Here is a 25314-nt window from a genome sequence, read left to right on the forward strand (position 1 = left end):
AGAAATTAGACAAAATATATCTAAATTATGGCCCATATTTATACTTTTTGTGTCATTTTTTTTATGCAAAAGCAGCACAAACTTACAAAATATAATTGTATTTTGTAAGTTTGTGCTGCTTTTGTGTACAAAAATGACGCAAATGCAGTGCTAAAAAAGTATAAATACCAGCCTATGTTTTTTGGGGGAAAATAGGAAAAAGTTCTGCAGAAGAAACTGTCTGTTTGTTTTCCTGCTAATGGCATCAACAAAAGGTTTGCAGTGCTAAAATCACCATCTTACCAGCTATCAGGAACAGGCAGATTTGATTCAGAATTATTATTATTTTTTTTACCAAGGTTTTGACATTTTATTGGAAGATAGACCATTTTCCCTATTTTTTATGCTTTCAACCTCCTTCCAGTGTATGGTGGAAACAGGTATAGAACCCAGGGTGGATCCCGGAAAGCTATACATTTCTGAAAACTAGACAAAATTCTAAATTGAGGAAAGGGATATTTGTGTAGATTCCCAAAGAAACTAAGGGTCTGATTTAGATATTGACGGATGAGTTACGGCGTCACAACAGTGATGGATATCCCATCTGCCGAAATCTAATTCCCATAGGATATAATAGGATTTAAATTATGGCGGACTAGATATTAGTCATCGTTGTGATAGAGTAACTTGTCTGAGAATATCTAAATCAGGCCCTAAGTGTTGAAATAAATAAATATTGAAATTTACTAGAAAAAACAGGCATTTATGACAATGTTTTCTTATGTAACTTCTCATCACAATGGCCGATTTACAAAAGGAATATACCATTACATCTGCTAGACCCTTCTGGTTGCGGGGATATATAGGGTTTGTGTCTTTTTCAAGCACTCAAGAGCCAATAACTGAGCTACAGCTTGCAATGGTTTTTCATTGGCTACGGGGTATAGAGCACCTTATATCGTAAAATATACAAAGTTAAAAAAGAGGTGTGCAGGAAACCTATGTATTTCTGAAGTGGTCAGGAGATATGGAGTTTAGAAGCAATGGTTATTTGCACATCTCTGAATTTGTGGTTGCCCATACTAGTATGTGCATTAGAGGGCATTTCTCAAAATGACTTCTTTCTTACACATTGTCTTACATTTTTCGAATATGCACATGCAGAGATATACAATTGGTAATAACACTTGTTCTACTGTTCTGTGTTTTCCTAAGTCTTTTAATAAAATTGATACCTTGCTTGCGAGCATTAGCTTAGTGCCTGCAACAGGAAAGGAACCAAAACACAATGTGGATTTATCACATTTTTCCACTGAAAACTGACCCTTTTTTTGGAGTGTGCCTAGCTGTGGATTTTGGACCATAACCTAGTAGACACCTAGGGAAAACTATCAAATTTATACCTTTTTGAAAACTAGATACCTAGAGGAATTCAGGATGGAATGAAGTGCTTGACTACCACCAGGTTGTGTTACCCCGAATACCTTGCAAACCTTAAACTTTGCCTAAAAAACACATTTTCTTCACATTTCTGTGATAGAAGGTTCTTTAATCTGTTGTAAGCCACAAACCTCATTCCACCCAGCATTTTCCCATGTCTTCTAGTAAAAATGGTATATCACTTGTGCGGCTAAGTGCTTGCAACAGGAAACTTATGCAGAGATATACATTCTTTAATTACACTTATTCTACTGTTCTGTGTCTCCCTATGTCTTCCCATAAAATTGATACCTCGCTTGCATGGGTAGGCTTAGTGCCTGCAACAGGAAAGGGCCCAAAATGCAAAGTGGACACATAACATTTTCCACTGACAACTGGCCCTTTTATTGCAATGTGCCTAGCTATGGATTATAGGGCCTAGATCAGCCAGCACCTAGGGAAACCTATTAAATCTATACATTTTTTAAAAGTAGACACCAAGGTGAATCCAGGATGGGGTGACTTGTGAGGCTCTCGCCTCGTTATATCACCCAGAATCCATTTCAGATGTCAAACTGTGACTAAAAACACATTTTCCTCAGATTTCTGTGATGGAATCTGCGTGAATTCACAAATTCCCTTCCGTCCAGCACTCCCCCAAGTCTTCTGATAAAAATGAAACCTCAGTTGTGTGGGTATGATAAGTGCCTGCGACAGGAAATGGCCAAACCACAACATGGACACATCACATTCTTTCAATGAAATCAGACCCCTTTTTTACAATGTGCCTTGCTGTATATTTTTGGCACTACCTCAGCTGGCACCTATGGAAACCTAGCAAATGTGCATTTTGAGAATCTGACACCTAGGGAAATCCAGGATGAGGTGACATGCTTGGCTCTCAACCAGGATGTGTTACCCAGAATACCATGCAACCCTCAAACTGTGACTAAAAAACACATTTTGCTCGCATTTCTGTGATAGAAAGTTCTGGAAACTATGGGAGCCACAAACTTTCTTCCACACAGCATTCCCCTAAGTCTTCGGATAAAAATGGTACCTCACTTGTGTGGGTAGGTCTAGTGCCTGTGAAAGGAAACAGCCCAAAATGGAGCATGGGTACATCACATTTTTCCACTCAAAACTGACCATATTTTTGCAAAGTGGGTAACTGTGGATTTTGGACCCTAGCACATTCAGCGCATAGGGAAACCTTGCCTACCTGTACATTTTCCAAACCTAGACACCTAGGGGAATCCAGGATGGGGTGGCTTAAGTAGACCCAATGAGATTATTTTGGTCTACAGTGCCCTGCAACCCTCAAACATTGGCTGAAATCACACATTTTACTTATATTTCTGTGCTAGAAACATCCGAAATCCACAGGAATCCGCAAAATTCCTATTGCCCAGTAGTACCCCACCTGTGCCAATAACAACACTGCCCCGCTTTTATGGTTGGGCCTAATGCACACGGCAGGAACCGATCAAACCAAGGACAATGGGTGTCCTTGCATCGGGAGTGGGTAGGAGAGGAAGATAAAAGGTGGGGAAGGGGATTTGAAGAGACTAGCAAGAGTGTTAGTAATGTTTAGCATCACCTGCATGAAGGCTGCAAAGTCTATGGCCAAGTGGTTAAATGATGAGATGTGATTTGAGGGGGATAAGAGGTGAGTTAGGGACGCAACTAGAGTTGTTAAGGACTGGGACTTTGTCTCATCTGCAGTACCAGTATATATGGCTATTTATTGCCTATATGTTCTGTCTTATTACCACCACATATGTAGGCAGTTGTACATCCTATTTTTGAGGTTTGAAGACTAAGAGAGACCCAGGGCTGGGATCCGGCATTTGCTGTGATAAAAGTATAGATGGGGTGTTTGGCATTGGACGCAGAGTATAATGTAGTAATTGGTCCATTGAAAGAACTGAAGTTGGTGGGTTGAACAAGGTCAGTGTGGATCTAATCAAGGATTGCTTGAGTAGAAAGAGGGTGAAATTTATTTTGTGATGCAAAAGTAGTAATGGGAGTGAAGGTGCAGGTAGTATGTCAACTAATAGGTAAATTTGGGTGTAATCTGAGGTTTACAGTTGAAATGTGGGTTTGAGTGGGTGATTATTCGATTATGCAGATTGACACAACAATGAATGAGAGACCTGTGTGCAGGGCACAAGTCATAGACAGTATGCAAGTGATATTACAGCGTGTAACATCACTGTGCATAATATCTTGTGTGGCATCCCAGGAAGTTGCATGAGGACCCATGTCCACAGGAACTGGAGTAGTAGGAAGGGATACCTTTAATCACCATATTAAAAGTGACAGTTATCCCGCCCCGGATATGACGTCATATCCGGTGGCTGGGACTTCCGTTGTCCCTGAAAGCCTTCCCCGGAAGTGACGTGTGTGCATGGGGTTGTCAATTGGGCTGGGCCCTCATGGTGTCACGTGTTAGCCCTGTGTCTGGGTCCTAGCCCCTGGGTTTTGGCCTATGAGATATGTAAAAAGTATGACTTAGTGATGTGCACGTGGTTTCAGAGCTTGAGAGGGACAGGTCTGGACATGTCATACATTCATGCTCAAGTGCCAGTTAGGGGCCCTCATGGTGTCACGTGTTAGCCCCCCTTTTTTTGAAATGTTGCATATAAGGAGCTGGTTAGAACCGGCTGTCAAACCGTGAACCAGGGTTGAAACAGTTTGGCAAGGTGCCATGAAGAGATACAATCCGATCGCAAGAAAAGCAGCCTCCTCAGGGGCCCTGAACACTATTGGTAGATATTACCGGACCCTCGCCCCTCTTACGATGGATGAGAATGCACAACAGGGTGTCCCGGCCACCCAAGATACCGATGTTACCGGTTTTGAAGAGGAACTTTGCTACCGGCTTGAAAAGCTCAACCTCAAGGCTGTGTCGACCCAGATATCCCCTATTAAGGGGCCCGACAGCGACAGCAATGCCTCGAAAGATGAATTAAGTGTTGCATCTAACTTCATAGACATTGAAGATGTTGAAGAATGTGTAGCACCACCGAATTCGCCCATCTATGAAGACATGGGCGACCAGGAGGCCACCGAGTCAGAGGCCGTTATTGTACAGCCATCAGGTGTAAGCTCCGGCGCTGTTTCTGCCCCAATGGACCTCTGCGACTCCCAGGATTTCAGAGGAGCCTCTGAGTGTGATGCGAATATGGAGGTTGGTAATGACAGTTTTGTTATTTTTTTTTTTTATGTCTGTATACTCTAATGTCATACATTTAACTAATAATGTGTCTTGTGCTTTCTGTTTGAACCCTAGAACGTAGCTGAAGAAAGTGAGCCTCTAGAAGGGTCAACTCCAAAGGTTAACGCCCTAAATTTTTACTGCTTATGCTGTTCCAGACAGTCTGGAAGTGTTACAAGCCAGAACAAAGAGCCCCGTAAGAAATGTGTCTGCACCTACACTAGCCGCGATTTTGAAAAGGAAGCTCCGGGCGTACCCTGGGCCACCATATGGCCAGTTAAAGGTTTTGCTGCGGCCGCTGTGAACGCCTGTGTTAAACGGGATTATTATGATCTTTGTTACGGGCATAAAATTAATGCGCCTCAACAGGATGCTCATGAATGTTTATACGATGCATACACACCAAGAATAATTCGCCACATTTGTAGTCGGATAGACCCTCACCGGGTATATAGGTTGTTAAGGGTTGTGTATGGGCTGTCGGCTGTGAAGAAAGGTGTCCACAGTGATATGATTAAGGTCTTGGCTGCGGCTGTCAATGAGATCCGATACGCTGCTGAGCCCTGCTCAAAACTCGACCGCATGCATGGTATGTGTCCCCACTTTGACATAAGTATGTTAGAACGGGTTATAAAAAGACGAATGTGTGACATTTATCATAAAAACAGAAGAATGAAGTCTCTAGCCCCACGAAAGCTGTTTTAGAAAAATAAAATAAATTAATTAATTAAAAAAAAAAAAAAAAAAGTAGACCATGAATGTGTTACTTAACGCTCCATACTTACTCACTTTTAGGCGGGGAATCCGGGTATCGAGATGCAAGATGCCTATGAGTTACAACCGGGCTACATCTGTATCGGGAGATTGATTTTTGTGCTGGTTAAAGAAAGAATAGCTGAAATACATCCTATGACTCTGCGGTATCTGAACATTTCGGAACCTTCAGCCTTGTTGCAATGTAGCAGTCATTTGTGTATCGCCAAGTGGTGTATCAATGGGCGGCTAAACGCATCTGTTGAATGCCGGACCTCGGACAAAGACCACATTCGAGAGTTAAGACTTTCACCTGAGACGGGGATACACGAGGCGTTGGTGAACATGACTGAAGATTATGTCACAAATAAAGGTTCGGAATGGTCCTGGTTAGAACTGTATGAACTGTTGAATTTTGTCAGTATCCTGAGTGTTAGAGTTATAGGCGTGGGGAGCGGGAAGTCCTGTCTAGAGCTATTGAGAGTATAGCTATAAAAATATCAAAGTTTGTGACGCTTAGCGTTTGTGAAAGGCCATACTCTGAGTAACATGTGTAGTGGGGGTTGTACTATGTATACGTTTGTAAAAAGACCACAGCGGTCCAGCATTATGACATCTATAAACTCTGTAGCACAAAATGTCAAATACACGTTGGTTGTGTAGCCCAGCACCATTTTTTATGTTTTTCATGTTTAATAAAATGACCTTACACAAAACAAGCGTCTTTCATTTCGTGGTGTTGGTGGGAGACAACATGACGGATGTGGATTTAAGGAAGCTTTATTACGATAAACATGGGGTTGGAAGTTTCGGAGGTTCCGAAGCTCTATTTAGAAGGGCTCGAGCTGAAAATGAATCTGTAAAACGTGCCAGTGTGAAGACTTGGTTAGCTGGGGAAGAGGCTTATTCGCTGCACAAACCTGCCAGGAGGCGCTTTAAGAGGCGGGCCACCGTTGTTAACGCACAGCTCGATTATCAGTGGCAGGCCGACATAATCAGTCTTCAAGATCTAGCAAAACATAACGATGGCGCCATGTATATATTAACCGTCATAGATGTCTTGTCCAAATACGCCTATGCAGAGGCATTAAACGATAAAAGTGGTACCAGCGTTACAGCTGCTTTTAAAGACATCTTCGCTAGCGGGCGTGTGCCCCAGAAACTACAAACAGACGCCGGAAAGGAATTTTTAAACAAACATTTCCAAAAATTATTAGACCTGCACGCTGTTCAACATTTTGTAACGCACACAGAGGTAAAGGCTGCTGTTGTAGAGCGTTTTAACCGTACTTTAAAGTCGAAGATGTGGCGATATTTCACCGCCAACAACACCTACAGATACGTGGATGTTCTAAAGGCTTTTATAGATGTTTATAACGCCACCTACCACAGGACAATCAAAATGGCCCCTGTTAAGGTAACAAGGGATAATTCGTTAACGTGTGGAGAACGGTGTACGGCGGGCGTCTCACGCCGAAGGTCAAGAAACCGAATTTAAAAGAAGGGGATCATGTCAGGGTTTCAAAGTTGAAGGGGGTCTTCACCAAAGGCTACCAGCAAACATTCAGCGATGAGATATTCATAGTGGAAAGTGTGCAGCTTAAAGAAGGGATATATATTTACAGGTTAAAAGACTACGCTGGGGAAGAGGTATCGGGTGTCTTTTACACCGAAGAGTTGCAAAAGGTGCCCTACGATCCGAACAGGGTGTACAGGGTTGAAAAGGTTCTGAAAAGGAAAGGGAGCGGTGTCCGGAGACAGGCGTTGGTCAAATGGCGTGGGTGGCCCGAGAAATTTAACAGTTGGGTCCTGGCCAGCTCATTGCACGTTGTGTGAGGTCAAGCTGTAAGCGCCATGATGGAGAACTCCCCTTTTTATATCACGCTGCCATCCAATGCTTCGAAGGACATGTTCCCAGACAATCAGATTTCGAGTTATACGGTGAAACTTGCAAAACCAGTGGATTTGAAAGGTCCGTGGGAGGTGGCACTAACGGAAATACAGTACCCTAGAACTTGGAATACCTTTACAAAGGCCGATGTTAAATTTCATATAAAGCGCCCTCAGGATACCCTGACCTATCACCTGTCTTTCCCACACGGCTATTACCACACCGTAGCGGCGGTAGTCGAGGCCATCAACAAAACTATAGGCAGCATCGAGACGTATGCGAATATATATCTGGTGTTGGATTACGTTAGAAGAAAAGTGTTTCTTAAAGCCCCTGAGCTCAGTACTGTGTTTAAATGTAGTGGTAAATTACAGCGGGTTTTAGGGACAGTACAACATCAACAGAGGCAGGTGGATCCAGACCCTACATGTCCCGATATTAACGGAGGCTTTTATACACTCTACGTTTATAGCGATATTGTAGAGCCGCAGAGGGTCGGGGACAGTTATTCACCTTTGTTGAGGTGGGTCCCTGTGCAGGGCGAAAATAACACAATGGTTAATATACAACATCACAAACTCGACTATGTTGCAATTTCTAAAAACCATTTTGACACTATAACCATCATGGTGTACAACGATCAGTCAGAGACGGTTGCCTTTAAATACGGGAAAGTTATTGTCAAGCTTCATTTAAGGCCACGGCGCGAAGGTGACTATTAGACAGCTGCAATGGTCATCATGAAAACCTACGGGGATCCCTCTATGTACAGGGACTATTATAGAGTTCAGGCGGGGTATGGAGGCCCCCAGCCCTACTTTCAAGGGGCTCCGGTTATGTATGGGGCGGGATTGGGTGGTTTCTTCCGGAGCATGTTTAGGAGAGCCATGCCCTTTTTGAGAAGAGGGTTCGAAATTGCAAAACCTCATGTTAAAGCGGCTGCTACAAACATCGCCCAGGATGTCGTGGGTCGTGTAACGTCTGCGGTAGCTGAACGCATGAATAGACAGCCCCAAGAAGGAGCGGGGTTGCTGTATAAAGCGCATGGTGGTGTTAAAAGGAAGCGCAGGGCTTCGAGGCGTCGGGGTCCACCAAGGCCCTATAAGAAGCGCCGGACTACTTCAAAAGGCCCTCACAAAAGAAGAGCCGTAAGACGGAAGAGATCGACCAGGAAGAAGAGAACTCGTTCTAGTGCGAATATTTTTTAAAACATCGATCATGGCCTTCGTACACTGTGCATCGGGTGAATGCGCCAAATCTGAGTTAGATCTGTTTTCTCTCAAACCCACACAGACTAGCATTGAAAACAGTTTTTTCATGGAAGTGTCGCCGATGGCCGCTCTGACACCCCTTGCACCGATAGAGTTTTATGTGTCGGGGTCCACGGATATGTACCTTGATCTCAACAACACTCTCCTGCACCTCGTCTGTAAAATAACCAAAGCGAACGGTGACAACATCGAGGATGATGCTAGAGTGGCCCCGATAGCCTATCCCATCGCAACAATGTTTAATCAAGTGGACATTAACCTAGGCGATCGCCTTGTCACACAGAGTGATAACATGTATGCCTACAGGGCATACATAGAGAGTATTCTAAATTATAGTCGCGATGCGCTGGACACACATCTTTCAGCGGGGCTCTTCTACCGAGATACCGAAGCGCATTTGGAGAACACGGCTTTGGACGGTGACAATGAGGGATTTAAAAAAAGAGCCAGCTTCGTCGCCGGCAGTAGGCATTTTGACCTCCTGGGACGCGTACATTCAGACCTTTTCTTCCAAGACAAACTGTTAGTCAACGGTATCGATCTTAAGATCAAACTCAATCGTAACAAAGACGCTTTCTGTCTCATCAGCGGTGATGCAGAGCAGTATAAACTGGTTATATTGTCAGCGAGCCTGTTTGTAAAGAGAGTGAAAGTGTCCCCAAGTGTCAGACTGGCCCATGCTGAAGCTTTACAATTATCGAACGCCAAGTATGCCATTGAAAGAGTTGCTCTGAAGATATTCAGCATCCCCGCCGGAACCCGATTAACGCAGCAGCAGAATCTATTTCTGGGGCAGTTACCGAAACTCATCATCATAGGGTTTGTGGACAATACCGCTTTTAGTGGCGCCTACAACTCAAACCCTTTCAACTTCAAACACTATGATATCAACTATGCTGCTCTGGTTCACGAGGGCGCCGTGATCCCCGCAAAACCTTTCACACCGAATTTTGGAGCATCAAATTTTGTCCGGGAATATCTAGGACTGGTCTCGATAACGGGGAAACAGCTGAGGGACTCTGGAGTAGTTGTTTCAAGAGAAGGGTATGCTGCCGGCTACACTCTGTTTGCGTTCGACCTGACGCCGGACATGGAAGACGGTGACCATTACAACCTGATCAAAAACGGAAATCTAAAAGCAGAAATAACGTTTTACACAGGCGCTGGCGGCCAATGTGAACATGGTTGTGTTCTCGGTATTCGACAGCGTTATCCAGGTCAACCACGCCCGTCAGCTTATGTTTGACTACCATTGAAAGAGTGTAAAATAAAAAATATAAAAATTTTAATTTTTTTTTTTAAATATATAAAATGGACACTACGGAGATACGGGACTTCTTAAGTAGACATAAACATGCTAAGAAATACTTTCTAGGGGTATACCCTAGCGATGGACTACCTGAAAAGATAGGTCCAGAAAGGCCCCGCACCCTCGTCTTTAACACCGATCCCCATTACAGGGGTGGTGCACATTGGGCGGCTCTGTTTCTGGATGTGGACAAGGTTATAATGTTTGATAGTTTAGCCGAATTCCCTGAGCATAGTATTTATACAAAGCCGATATTCAAATATGTAAAAAAAGCATCACCCACTGTTGTGTATAATAAACTTCGGGTACAGGATCCTATGGCCATCACATGTGGGGAACATTGTATATACTTTATTAGTAAAATGTCTGAAGGTATAACGTTTAGAAATTTTTTAAATCTGTACTCAGACGATCTAGTAAACAACGATGATGTTGTTATGAAATATGTGAATGAAAACTCTAGGACAATGTCGCACGTTGTTAAAGCAGAATATGGTCTTTGTCAAAAGTGTAAGGTACTGTAAAGCTGTTATTTGTACTTATGTGTGCCTAAAATAAAAATAAACATCTTAAACATACTTTCATCCGTGGCATTTTTTTTTTTAAGACACACTGCGCACATTTTCAAAGCATTTATAAACAAAAAGATGGCAGACTCCTGATGGAAATTTAAAAGTGTTTATTACAAGCATGTTTCAACACTAACATTTACAAGGTTAAACATATAAAATGAAGCATAATTTTTCGAACCGTAAAAACTTTTAACAAAAACTGTACAAGTGTGCAAAATTAGAGCGGTAGCCAGGTGTTCATTTTGAATAGGCTCTTTTTAGGCTCCATAGGAAGAGCAGCACGGTTCCGAACGGGTGTTAGTTGTGGAAAGAAAGGTGGTGTCGATATAGCGGGGCTCCTTGTAAAAACAGCTGGGGCCGGATCTTTTAATCTTTCAAGCTTACGGCGATTCTCTGCATTACCGATAATCGTGGAGGGAATGTTGAGTTCCGCAGCTGCACTTAGGAACTGCTCCCAGCCTCTAGGAGCGTCTTGTGTCGATAGGGTTTTACCATGTGTGAGACCCCGGACCAGATCATACATATGGGAACCAGCAATCGGCTGCCCTTTGTAAACGAATTCGCCCGGTCGTTCCAGGTGGTCAAATCTTTAGTAGTAGTCATTTTACTGAGCAACATTTGAGCAGCCCCTCTATATTTCTGACTGATATTTTTTAAAAGGTCTAAGACAAAGGCATCCGTTGTGGTTGTGTGGCCTGTGTCTTGAGACACCATAGAGGGTCCTGGCTGCTGTTCAGCATCTGGGGTATACAGCGTCAGTTTGTTTTTTTCAGAGGTTAGCTGCTTGTAGTATTGTAGAAAGTTTTGAAGGGCTCCTGAGTAAAGCCCTGCTTTGTCGTGGGGTTTTAAATCAGTTCGGTTCAAAATGGCTTTGATTTCAGCATCGAGACGCTGCGTTTCGTTTTTGCGTATGTCCCAGACATCCGTGGTAGAAGGGCCCAGATGTTCCAGTTGTTGCCGGGGTACGAGGTACATTTTGTGGGCGTGCTCCATCAGGACCTCGACAGTAGCCCTGTGATTAGGGGTATAGCTATACCTAGCAGCGACCCTATAAAACCGCCAGACTGTTTGACCAGTTTTCTTTTGGAAAGGAGCGATGCCCTCTTATTGCTGAGCTTCTTAATAATGTGGCGCTTCTTCTTCAGAACGCGGAACTGGCTCGTTGATATCGGGACATTACCTTTTAGGGTGTTTAGGGCTATTTCTGAAATGGCGGCCACTAGATCATCCGAGGCAGCGCAAAGGATTGCTTTTCTTTTAGAGGGGCTGGCTGTGATCAACATTTTTAGAAGGCCTAAATTACGCCGCAACCTCGCAGACATTGTGGTGTCCTTATATTACAAGGTTTAGAGTGTAAATGTTATAAGCATCTTTTTACTTGTTCTTTTTATAGGTTTTGGGCATTGTTTTAGGCGTGTAGGCGACTGGGAAGTCAGGTGGTAGTATGCCGGCTCGTAGTCTGTAGTCTTCAAGAGTGTTGGGTTTCAAATCCACCAGTAAGTAACCATGGGGTTTTGCTGTAGCATCGTTAAAGGCCTCCATGAAAAACGGGGTGTTTCCGGGGTACATTTGTTTAGCTATAATGGAGATCTGAAGTTTGTCTCTGGGGTTTTTAAATAAGACCAGGTATGAGGCGTTGAGAGTTATGGATCGGCTGCTCTTGCCCTTGTAAAACAGGTTCTGCACTATATAACATATGCTCAGATTACGGTGGTGTGAATATTGCGTAAAAGCCCGCTCAATCTCGGGGTGGTCCCCGCCTTCACGCATGAGGTCATCCACCACGACCATGTTTACAAGTTGTTTTGGTAGCAAATCATCGTCGTTGAGATTATCGGGGATACCCTCTATAAACCGAATGTGGGGGAACTTTAGGGTGAGCTCCGTGTAAAGATCCTGCCAGCATGAATAAAGCCACACAATGTTGTTTGGGGTCTGAGATAAAACACCGGGAGCATTTTCTAGCAGTTTCTTTATAAAAAAACTTTTACCGCTGTTGGAGGGACCTGCTAAAACGCAGGAGAATGGGTGTTGTAGTCTAGTGTCCATGTCTGGGTGGAGTTTGCGCCTCTAATGTCATTTAGTAACCGTAAGGCAGTGTTTTGTAGTCAGATGTGAGGACCCGTTTGTCAAACACTACTCTTAAGGTTTTATACATCGGTTGGGTTGTAATTTCCCATTTTTTCTTGGACCTGACAATGCTCGGCTGGTTTACAACAATGGCTTTGCTATTTTTGTGATCGCTCGAGGCGGAGTATTCGTGCACCAGACCCTTCAGACTGTCAAAGTTTATTTTAATCGTATTGTTGACGTTTAAGTGATACCTTTGACTTTCATGCAAACCTTGTTGTTTGAGGTCTTATAACTGTACGTCTTAGGGCCTGATGAGGTAAATTCCTGTATATACTCCCCCTTTTCGAGCTCGCTGGTCAAATCCCCTAGATAATCACCCAGCGGAGGATCTTCATCACCCTTTTTACTCACAAAGATAACCGAGTCAGTGTCATGGTACAAACACCGTTCCTGAAGCTTGTCCAGCAACCTGTAAAGCTCTAGCCTGGCGTGAGCGGTTGTGAAGCAGGCTATAAAGATGTTTATATTGTTACACGTTGTGGGGTACTCTTTGGCGTATTTCCAGCATAGAACGGCCGTCTCGTCGTCAATAAATTCACAACTGGATATGTCATAAACAGGTGTGAATATGTACTTAAAAAGCTCATCTGGATCTGTGACGATGGAAGTGTTTGACAAATTGGTACGTTGTGCGAACTTTCCCCACAAGGAATTGAGACAGAGCTTAGCTAGCTGACGGCGGGCGGGGTTAACCTTAATGAACGCCGGTCTCAGTTTAATACCCTCGCGAGCTTTGTAATCAGCGATATACTTTTTCTTTGAGGGCTCATCGACACACCATTCTGGATACCCCGAGGCCTCCTGCTTGTCTCTGAGAAACAAGTTGATGTACTCAGAAAAGAGCTGGGTTGTTGTGTTTGGAAAGTGCCAGACTTCCAGGATTTTACCTAGGCGATACCCTTTCTCTAGGGCCGTCTGCACCTCGATGGTGCACCATGTCCCCTCCAGCACCCTCTGCTCATCACTATGCCGACACTCGCTAAGCTGTTTACTTTCAACGCAGGTACGGCATAGGGGGAACATTAGCTTACCCTCGACTCTATAAGGGAGCACCGGAAAGTAAAGTTTCCGCGGTGGGTGAATCTGACACTTAATGATTCCAAAGTACTCTTTGAGAGGTTTAAAGTTCTGGTATATGATTGTAGGATGGCCCATAGGGTACAACTTCACCTTGTTCACAAACGGATACAGACTGGTGAAGTCGTAGTAATGTATTTTCTCACCAGGGCCAGCTACACGGTACAATTGAATGGCGTTTGTACGCCCGCCGAATAAGGCGTCACGGGGTTCCAGTGGTGAAGGTAACTGCTGGCTCTTAATAAAAGTGCTCAGTTCACCATCTTTCGATAGCTCAGTTACCCAATCATGTTCCCATAGAGTTCTCAAAACAAACCCACAACTCTCAATATACTGCGCCTTCGCCATAGTCCTGCGGTGCAGATGTTCAAACGAGGTTCCCTGCAGTCTATTAAACTCATGGGGCTTGTAACACTGAGGGCAGCCATGGTAAAAACACCCGTTGAACTCAAAGGCCGTTGGTACGCCGTTAATTAATGCATACCCGTCTAGATAGTAGCGACCCAGCCGGTATTCGCCACCCTGCAGAGCGTGCTGAATGAAGATGCTCTCACGCGCAGAGACGTACATGAGCCACTGCATAGAGGGGGTGGAGTAACGTTTCTGCTTGCCGTTATAGAGGTCGGGTGGTACTAAGGCGATAGTTTCAGGCAATAAAAACATGTGTTTATAAATAGACATGCACATTGAAGCCAGAGTAATGTTTTGAAATGGGTCCAGGTATACAGTTATTTTTTTTTTACTCTTGAGTGATTCGGTTTCAACAAACAGGACCCGCTTTGTCATCGCCACAACAACATCTCTGAAAAGGTTGCATGCTTTTCGCAATATCATAACATCCGCCTGACAGTATGCTTTCAATTCAGTTTGAAAATGAAACCATTTTTCACGGTTTTCATCGTACCACTGTAGAAAACTCTCTTTTTCAGAGGGCATCATGTACTCGCAACCATAACTGTCGGGCGGAGGCATAGGGCCGCTGTAATTCTGATTAGCCCAGGTGTTAAAAAAGTGAGGGAAATAACCTTTACAGCCTTCAAACCCAAAGGCTTTTGGCAGTTTGCTCAACTTCATGGGCAGAAAATTCAAGGTGTCTATGAACCTAATGTCAAAAGGTACAACCTTAAGCAGCATTAGTTTGGAACCTTGGGTTATGAGACTAATGGGCAACTTTTCATGTATCAGGTCACGGATAATGAAGAATGAGTCATATGCTTTGGAGTTGTGAGCCAGAAATGTAAAATCCTGGTATCGAGGTTGCATGAACGTGATGAGGAAATCATTCACGCAGGACCGTCCTTCAAACTCCCAGCTCTCATCACCTGTTAGATGGTGGGCGTAAATATAGTTTGGCTGGTGCACACCCGTCTCTTGCGTACACTCTATATCAAAGACGATATAGTCTTCTGTTTTTTTTGGGTAGTGACTTCTGAGCATGTAACACTCATGTGTTGTTCCGGCTATAAAAGCAACGGTACACCTAGGGCATTCCATGCCTTTACATTCATGGTCGACAGGTTTATAGCGACCGCACGCCCCACAGTCGGCTTTAAGAACACATTGGGCTAGGCCGATGTGCGTGATTAAGCAGTCTTGCGACCGACAAAACAGCTTACACTTTGTGCAGTTCACTTTCTGAGCACTGTCATTGACACAACCGTCCCTCTGACACATTTTACAGTGAAATTCACACTGGTGTTTGGTCCGATTGTTGCATATATGATCGCAATGCTCGCACACATACTTGGCCCCTAGAAAACCCTTCAGGTTCAAGACACCGTAAAAGTGGTTTTCATGATGCAACACATACACGGTCTTGTTTTTCACACTTTCATTGGTAGTGAAGTACTTCCAAGAACCGGCATGGTATAGAACTTTAACCGTCACGGCAAAGTGGTTCTCAAAAAGGCCCAGATCCCCAAAACCGACCATTTTGTCAGTCGGTATCTGAAGTGCCTCATGTGCCACTACAGCCATCGACATAATGACGGCGTCTGGGGTAGAGCGGTCCATCAATAAACCCGCAATGCTTGCGGCCAGACACATGTTGGTAGCTCCGGTATTAAAATCGAGCAACCACCGAGATTTCTTGCCAATGATTTTACTGTACATAACGCTCTTTAAGGCTCTGGAAGCACCACCCTCGCGACCCCTAACAACGAGGGCGATGATTCTAAAGGACCCGTACGCCAATAATTCAGCCTTGCTCTGTAAAAGTTTAGATAGGTTTTCTAAAAACGTTACAGCGTCAAACACATCCCGAGATGACCGTCTGGTAAACAGGGGACTATTGAGACCCTGTCCCTGAAAACGCATCTGAAAGAAATCATTAGGACCCACATCGTGTAACAATCGTTCGATTAGCGCTTGCACAGCCTGATGTATAGCTATAATGCCATGATCTGAGGAGTGTAGGCGATCTAGGTTAACAAACCTAAACTCCTCATAGTGCTCTGTAGCGTTAAACCGCTCTACAACTCGACTATACCGTCTCACACTTTCCATAAATACTGGTTCTGAAGCCTCAGTTTGAGAATTACTGGTTGTTGGAGAGCTCACAGGGGTATGGTTAGATGTAGATGTGTTTTTAGACCTTCTGGTAACGCAGAGTCTGGCTTTCTTTAACTTTTTTATTACAGCCTTGCGTTTTCTAGAGCTACCAAGCCACTTTGGCTTCTTATGGGCCCATCTGGTTTTTGGTAACTGTCCCCCGCCGATCTGAACAATATTTGTGTTGTTTACAAATGGTGACACTGACCCTACACCTACTTCGGATGGGGCTCCTCCAGACTGCTTAAGGCTGAGACGGCTCGGACCGCCACCCCCAGAGGACCTGTAAAGACCAACAGCACCTCCTAACTCTATATTTTGAGGTCTTATGGGTGCTGGTTTTGGGGGTTGACATGACCTCTGACTATTGAGCGCTCGTAAAACTCTTAGAGCTCTACTAAGTAGGTGCTGTGGCTTCTTTTCATATTTAGACCTATGGCCCATTGTACTGGTAAAGGTACCTCTAACATTCCCCGTGTATGTACGCGCGCCTAGTCATGATGGTATGTTACCCATGGCTATAACTGTTGAAGCGCAAGTTTGGGCCATTGTGTTTCTACACCGAGCCATCAGCTGTCTTAAAGCCTTTATGCTAGCTCTGGATGTCGCTATATTACCGTCGTTCTTACACAGTTTTAAAGTTTTTAGACGGAGCTGGCATTTTAATTGTCTGAACGACTGATGGATTTCTTTAATGTAGCTGTCTAGAACTCTAGCACGGTTTGAAAGGTTGGTTTCAAGGCTCGAACTTATGACATTAGAGGTATGATTGCCAACTCCCTGAGCCACCCCGGTTATAGGACAATGGCTGGCGTTATCACCACCACTCACTGTTGCTGGACCAGGGCGGGACGTAAAAACAGGGTTCCAGTGTGAACACCCAGGAGTTTGAGAGTCCTGATCATCGCTCGAGGGTGTTCCAAAACTCTGATTTTGCGTTCCGCTACACCCTATACTGCTGTCGGGGTATATTGATGAGGATGGTGAAGACCATTGCGCACGGGCACTTGGCGCGGGACTGGTGGGGTCGTATGCCCCCGGGGGTGTATCGGGGGACATCAGACATGGGGATGCCGGGGCTTCAGAACTTTGGGTAGTACCAGCTAGAGCCTTAAGAAGCTCTATACAGTGGGAGTAGGGATCCTCTGCAGGGTGATCATTTTCCATGGAGGGGTCACATAACACAGAGGGGATAGTTGTACACCCTGTAGGGGTTGGGGTGTGGCCAGACACCCCGGTATTAGAACTCTGGGCCCTAGGGGGAGCCGGTTGTACCTTAACAACATTTTTAAAAGACAGGTCTAAAGGTCCAGATTGCAGCTCTGGGGTCTGGAACTTCTTCCTACGACTCTTTAAGGACAACCGATTTATTTTAGGACTGTTGCACTGTTTTGGGGACCCTCCAGAGACCTCACACGGTACAAACAGTTGGGCGTTTGGTGTTGTACGATTGATACTGTCCGTTTGTCCATGCCCCATCCCCTGGATAGCTGTTGCAGAAGTGTTCGCTGTACTAGGCATTCCCTTTATGACAGTTGGTGTGGGGCCGTTAAGAGTTGTACCTGGACCATGATCGGTGGCTGTAGAGAGGTTGCAGGGTGGGTCTTGATGTTCGGGTTGGTTCACGTGTACCGATGACGCGGTGGGGTTTTGAGCAGTCCCAGTGCAGACCTTTAAAGACGACAGCCGCTGCTTAGGCTGAGGGCCGACGTCTCCGGAGCTCTGGGGTGATGATTCTAGGATGTAAAGATAGCAAAATACATATTAGGGTTAGTTATAGCTGGTATACCGGTGGGTGTGAAAGACGTTTAGACACACTAAGGACAGTATACATCAGCCTCTACATTTTCTAAAAAATCACCTTTGGTTTTTCGGCTTGAGGGGCCCTTCTTAATGGGCGGGCCGTCCTTAGAACCAGGGGACTTCCTTTTGCGGGGCTGGCTTTTAAGCTTTGCATCCAAATTCCGGATCGCTTCATCCACAGGGACCCCTCGGGATAAAAAACATAAAAAATAATGTTACACATACAAGATAATACATAGACTATACGAACTCACTATGATGACCAAATATAGGTCTGATTGTAGGGCTTGTTAGGTTTTCAGAGAGGGTTACAAAAAGAACCCTAATATTTACCTGCAGTAACGTTATCCTGTGACAAGGTGTTTGACCCTTCTTGAACATGAAGGATTTGTTGGAGAGAGGCAAGCGCACACCTGAGTTCAGCATCATAACCTATGCAAGCACATGGGTTCCCATTAGCAGTAAAATAAAAATAACATTCCTGACAACGTCGTTCAGAACGATCAAGGGCCTGTAACTCACCATGCTGTACGGTCTCCATTTGCACATGGGGTTCCCCAGACTCTTGACAGTCCTGTGTACAAGAGAGACAGATTTACCTTTAAGCACCCCACAATTCATCTTCTAGGGCAGAACCCTTCATAAAAGCACACCGAGTGTTGACATTTTTTTTTTTTTTTTTTTTTTTTTTTAATTTGAGGGAAAAAAATAAAAAAGAAAATACAAAAAAAAAAAAATTAATAATTTTTTTTTTTTATATATATATACATATATATATCAAGATTCAAATTGTTGAATCCCTATGTTCTGTAAGTATAAATACATATTGACAACTGTAAAACTTTTCTCAAAAACTATACACGGTTTAATAAACAAATTCCACATGGTGGCGCTCTTGCATAATACGAGCTCAAAGATTGTCTCTATAAGACATAGCCAGGAAACTGGATCCTAGGAGCCATGCCTGGTTTTCACCTTAGCTGAACAAGGCTGTGAACCATGTGTGGGGGCGGAGCTCAGTCTAAACTCCTAGCTGAGCCAATTCCAACACCACACAGTCTTTGTTTTAAAAAAAAAGAAAATGGCCGGATGTGGATGCAACATGTGTGAGGTCCTGGGTTTTTTCAAGGCAACAAAATCAGATCCAATGCCATCCTGAACTACGGTGAGTGGTGTGGGGTACTTGAGGGGTCTGAGGCTCCCTACCAGGGATAGTTATTTTTTAATCATTATTATTTTAATTTATTTCAACAGCTTTTATTTTATTTTTAATTTATGTGTTTTTCTATTTTTAAAATGTTCTAGACTTCAGGGTCTCCTAAACCCATGGCCACACTTGCCATATATATATATATATATATATATTTTTTTTTTTAAAGGCTGCCACATGGCGGCCTGGGGGTCTCTGAGCCCTGTGCTCAGGGCCCTCATATTTGTATTTCTATTTTTTTTGTTGTTTTTTTTTTAAACGCTGCCCTATGGGGCCTTGGGGGCCCCAATCCCAAGGCCCCCAAAACGCTATTCATTTTTATTTCTTTTTTTTAAATTATTTTATATATGTGTATGGGCCCTTACTCCTTTTTTTTTTTTTTTAAAAACAAACGCCGCACTACGACGGCTAGCACCGACTCACCGAGGCCTCGGGAGCTCCCCGTGGCCTCTGTGAGCCGGTCGGAAGAAGGTTTAATTACAGAGAATGCCGCTGAAACACACGCGGCATTCTCTGTAATTAAACCTTCAAGGCGATTCTCAGAAGCCTCTGGGGTATTCCCCAGCGACTTCTGAGAACCTCCTCAAACACTCCAAAAACACGCTGGCACCGGGCGGCTACAGCCGTCCGGAGCCCTACTATCAACTTTTCAGGACGGTTCTCAGGGCCCCCGGGGACTCTGAAAACCGCTCTGAAAAGTTGATAATAGGTCTCACCAGAGCATTCCCGCGCTCTGGGGAGACCTATTATCAGCATTTCAGCGCGGTTTTCAGAGTCCCCAGGGGGCTCTGAAAACCGCGCTGTAAAGTTGATAATAGGTCTCCCCAGAGCATTCCCGCGCTCTGGGGAGACCTATTATCAGCATTTCAGCGCGGTTTTCAGAGTCCCCAGGGGGCTCTGAAAACCGCGCTGTAAAGTTGATAATAGGTCTCCCCAGAGCATTCCCGAGCTCTGGGGAGACCTATTATTAACATCGTAGCGCGGTTTTCGGAGTCCCTCAGGGACTCTGAAAAGCGCGCTGAAAAGTTGATATTGGGGCTCCCCAGAGCATTCCCGAGCTCTGGGGAGACCTATTTTCAGCATTTCAGAGCGGTTTTCAGAGCCCCTGAGGGACTCTGAAAACCGCACTGTAAAGTTGATAATAGGTCTCCCCAGAGCATTCCCGAGCTCTGGGGAGACCTATTATTAACATCGCAGCGCGGTTTTCAGAGCCCCTGAGGGACTCTGAAAACCGCGCTGAAAAGTTGATAGTGGGGCTCCCCAGAGCATTCCCGAGCTCTGGGGAGACCTATTTTCAGCATTTCAGAGCGGTTTTCAGAGCCCCTGAGGGACTCTGAAAACCGCACTGTAAAGTTGATAATAGGTCTCCCCACAGCATTCCCGAGCTCTGGGGTGCCCATTTATTAATTTTAGAACGCCGCTCTCCACATCATGGTGAGCGGCGCTCTAAAATTAATATCAGGGCACCCTAGAGCAGGCCATTTAAACAAACGCCTGCCAGAATTAAATGTGTGGCCACATATTACTATGGCCTTAAAATAAAAATGCACTTAAGGAAAAAAATATACATACTGCTCCCCACAGCAGACCTTTACAAATTAAACACAGCCCCACCATATACATAGCACATGACCCCACAAGTAAACACTTAAACAAGACCATCACACATAATAAGTGCAGACTTTAAAAAATACCGGTCCCTACATAGTCCCAGAACCACCATGTACAAATTAAGCATTCCCAATACACCCCACACCGCAAGTGCGCTCGCGCTGAAATACATGCCTATGCATAGCACATAACCCCCACAAGTACCAATTAAACAGCCCCGACCCATAAAACAAGTGTAGACTTTAAAAATACCTACAGATACACAAACCCAGAACTAACATGTACAAATCAAGCAGTACCAACACAATCCCCAAAATAAGTGCGCCCCCGCAAAAATACCTACAAATACATAGCACAAGCCCCTACAAGTACCAATTAAACAAAACCAACCCATAAAGTAATTACCGTATCTCAAAAATACACTAATAGCTTTTAAATTTGTATTTTTTTTTTTTTTTTTTTTTTATTTTTTTTTTTAAAGCAGACATTTTACATATCTATGTATAGTTAAACAGGTTGGTGCTAATGTCATTGTTAAACTTTAGTAAAACACATACACACACTACACTGTTACAGACCTTAAGTAGAAGATGTTCAGCATCACCAGTCTGAGCTCTGCCCTTCATGTTTCCAGCCATGATGTCCTGATACAGCCCTGCTTGCCACAACTGTCAGTATGTAGTTCAGAAAAAAGAGGTCTGTGAAGGTGGGGGGCTCTTATACCATGCTCACTGGGGTAATTATGCCTGTGCTCTATGATTGGTGGGACCTGGAAATAGACATCTGTTATAGGTTAGCAATAGTTGGCCTTTGTTGTGTTTCAACTTTTAATTACTGGGTCTGTTTTCTAATTTAACCCCACCTCTGTCACCCCTGGAAAGAATGTAAGCCCATCTCTGTTTTAGATTAGCCATGCCACAACAACCTCTGTTGTGTTTCAAACTTTTAATTACAGGGCCAGTTTCTAATTTAACCCCACCTCTGTCACCCCTGGAAAGAATGTAGACCCATCTCTGTTTTAGATCAGCCTTGCCCCTCAACCTCTGTTGTGTTTCAAACTTTTAATTACCGTGTCAGTTTCTAATTTAACCCCACCTCTGTCACCCCTGGAAAGAATGCAGGCACATCTCTGTTTTAGATTAGCCATGTCACAACAACCTCTGGGGTGTTTCAAACTTTTAATTACTGGGTCAGTTCTGGGACCCCCTGAAAGAATGCAGGCACATCTCTGTTTTAGATTAGCCATGTCACAACAACCTCTGGGGTGTTTCAAACTTTTAATTACTGGGTCAGTTCTGGGACCCCCTGAAAGAATGCAGGCACATCTCTGTTTTAGATTAGTCATGTCACAACAAACTCTGGGGTGTTTCAAACTTTTAATTACATGGTCAGTTTTCTAATTTAAAACCATCTGTGACCCCCCTGAAAGAATGCAGGCACACCTCTGTTTTAGATTTACCTCTCTACACTGATAGGCTGGCTCTAACATAAGCAGCATTTGACCATTCCCACTTTATTTTATTTTTTTGGATTAGCCAACAGTGTGGAGGTTTGTCCAGACCGCCCACTTTGCAGCCCTGTGCAGAGGCCCCCCTAACTGGCACTTGGGCATGAATGTCTGACATGTCCAGACCTGTCCCTCTCAAGCTCTGAAACCACGTGCACATCACTAAGTCATACTTTTTACATATCTCATAGGCCAAAACCCAGGGGCTAGGACCCAGACACAGGGCTAACACGTGACACCATGAGGGCCCAGCCCAATTGACAACCCCATGCACACACGTCACTTCCGGGGAGGGCTTTCAGGGACAACGGAAGTCCCAGCCACCGGATATGACGTCATATCCGGGGCGGGATAACTGTCACTTTTAATATGGTGATTAAAGGTATCCCTTCCTACTACTAACTGGCATCACAATATATAACCTCACAGGAAGTGACTTCAGATCTTAAGATCTCATATATGTTTAGCTGGCTATCCTTTGTACATCTGAAAGCATTGCAAGATTTAACAAATGTAAGCTGATCAGTACTTAAGCCTGTTACTTGAATTTCCTGTCTGAAGGAATTAACAGCCCAAATGTGGGTGACGTTTGGTGTCTGACTAACTACAGTAAATAAGCCACTAAATTCTACAAGATAGGCATACAAAACAAGACACCAAGAACAAAGCACAGGTCATGCACTGCATTTAAAGTGCTAAAAAGTACAATTGTGAATATCAAAACTATGGGCCACATGTAGCAACCCGTTTGCGAGTCGCAAACGGCTAAATTCGCCGTTTGCGAGTCGCAAACGTGGGTTTGGCATGCAGAAATGCATATTGCGAGTCGTTACCGACTCGCAATATGCATTTGCGACTCGCAAATAGGAAGGGGTGTTCCCTTCCTATTTGCGAGTCGCTGTGGGATGCAATACCATTTGCGACCGCGTACGCGGTCGCAAATGGCATCGCAGTTACCATCCACTTCAAGTGGATGGTAACCCACTCGCAAATTGGAAGGGGTCCCGATGGGACCCCTTCCAGTTTGTGACTGGACCCCAAAATATTTTTTCAGGGCAGGGAGTGGTCCAAGGGACCACTCCCTGCCCTGAAAAAATACCGAAACAAAAGGTTTCGGTTTTTTTTGCAGTGCAGCTCGTTTTCCTGTCAGGAAAACGGGCTACACTTCAAAAAAAAAAAACTGCTTTATTTAAAAGCAGGTCGCGAACATGGAGGTCTGCTGACGTCAGCAGGCCTCCATGTTAGTGAGTGCCTATACTCGCAATGGGGCCGCAATTTGCGACCCACCTCATGAATATTCATGAGGTGGGTCATTGCGACCCCATTGCGAGTCGCAGTCGGTGTCTGAGACACCGTACTGCATAGCAAATTGCGACTTGCAATTTGCGAGTCGGATGGACTCGCAAATTGCAAGTCGCAATTTTGCTTTTTGCTACATCTGGCCCTATAATACTTATTAACCTACCAAACATAACACCATTATCTACACTTACAACTTGAGCACACTGTTCCCATTATTAAAACAAAAAAATGCAAGTTGCACACCTCATGTGGTATTCTGAGCATTGCAAACGATATTCCTTATGAAAGATATAGTTATAAATGCATGTTCAGCACATATATTATTAATTCAAACATTACGGGACATACTATATTGAAGCTGGATTTGTAACCATAAGAAATGAGTAACTATTGAAACTTTTACATCACTGAATCAAAAATATTGGGTAGCAAAATCACTTTAAAAAATCCCATTTGTCCGGTATCTTTTGTTGTGATGAGCAGTAGGATCTATCTTGATAGGCTGAGTATCATCCACATGGTGATGGGCAATCAGTCATCTGTTAATGTATGGCAATGGATTCCAAAGAGGCACGGAACGGCCCATGAGAGAGATCTATGAACATTAGTGAAGAAAGACGTGATATCAAGACATTTTCGTTTGGGTGACATTATCAAGTTTAGGGTGCTGAAACCCCTACTGCATTCACTTGAAGACTGGTACAGTGTTTATTGCTCTCAAAACAGTTATTTCTCACCATTTTGAATAGTCTCTGATATCTTCTGATATGAGTTTGTAGCTAAGAGAGAATCTCCTGCACAGGACTATACACTTACACAAACTATACACACTCAGAGCTACTCTCTGGTGATTTGTTTGATGGGCCTGCTAAGAGAGTGTTTAAAGTAATAAAGGAATACAGGAAAAATCATTCTGTATCCAAGACTCAAATGGGCAACATTATTAAGAAAAATATATAAAAACATTGGAGGGGTTTTCAAACCCCTAAAAAGCATAATCACACAGAGTAAAATATTGAACAGAGTGGTGAACTGACCATTAAACTGTTTGTGTTAAAAGGCTACTACTGCAAAGACCAATGCAGAACATGCAGATATTTTTGACTGATAAAAGCACCACTTCAAGCTTTCACCATTGTGGAAAACTGATGCAATTAGAACTGCAGGGTTGAATTAGGAACATCTAAAGTTATGAGGTAAGTGTTTTGACTGTAGTTAGACTCTAGTAACTGCAGAAAACAGCGCTGAAACTTGCCAGACATATCAGTGGCCATGACATGGGGCGCAAAATGAGCACCATCCTTGCCATGTTTGGAAACCATCCAGCATGCTTGCAAAGATTGTGACCTGGATTATGAAGCAAAGACACAAGAGGTACGCATGCCAACACTCCGGATTCAAACAGAAGATAACTCACGATTTTGTAAGCTTTACACAAAACAATGTTGCTTTTTGTCAGTGTAAAACTTCCTTTACCCAAGGATTGAACAAACTAGCTATGCAGCCAGCCCACTCCACTAATATTTCATATGCAGCACACTTCTATTCAGTTGTGATTGCTTTAGCTGTATGCACTCTCCAGAGGTGAGCCCACCCTCCTACGTGAAGTATGCCTACCCAGCCGTGCCCACCATTAAATGTGTCTGTAGCAGGCACCTGCTTTCATTTTAGGAGATAATGGTTCATTTTTCACCCACAGCCTATGAC

At 44.0% G+C, this 25314-nt stretch overlaps 2 protein-coding genes across 10 annotated transcripts in view; both read left to right on the forward strand.

Annotated features, from left to right (window-relative positions):
- The window catches only part of PHACTR1 (phosphatase and actin regulator 1), a 1185412-nt gene that overhangs the window by 841997 nt on the left and 318101 nt on the right, over positions 1-25314 (forward strand). The window lies entirely within an intron of this gene.
- Positions 4068-6033, forward strand: LOC138282335 (uncharacterized). The gene is made up of 2 exons (XM_069219736.1): positions 4068-4591; positions 4694-6033. Exons 1-2 carry the CDS (start codon positions 4109-4111, stop codon positions 5321-5323), a joined length of 1113 nt encoding a protein of 370 aa, XP_069075837.1. The 5' UTR covers positions 4068-4108; the 3' UTR covers positions 5324-6033.

The sequence above is a fragment of the Pleurodeles waltl genome, chromosome 2_2 (assembly GCF_031143425.1).
Source record: "Pleurodeles waltl isolate 20211129_DDA chromosome 2_2, aPleWal1.hap1.20221129, whole genome shotgun sequence".
NCBI lineage: Eukaryota > Metazoa > Chordata > Amphibia > Caudata > Salamandridae > Pleurodeles > Pleurodeles waltl.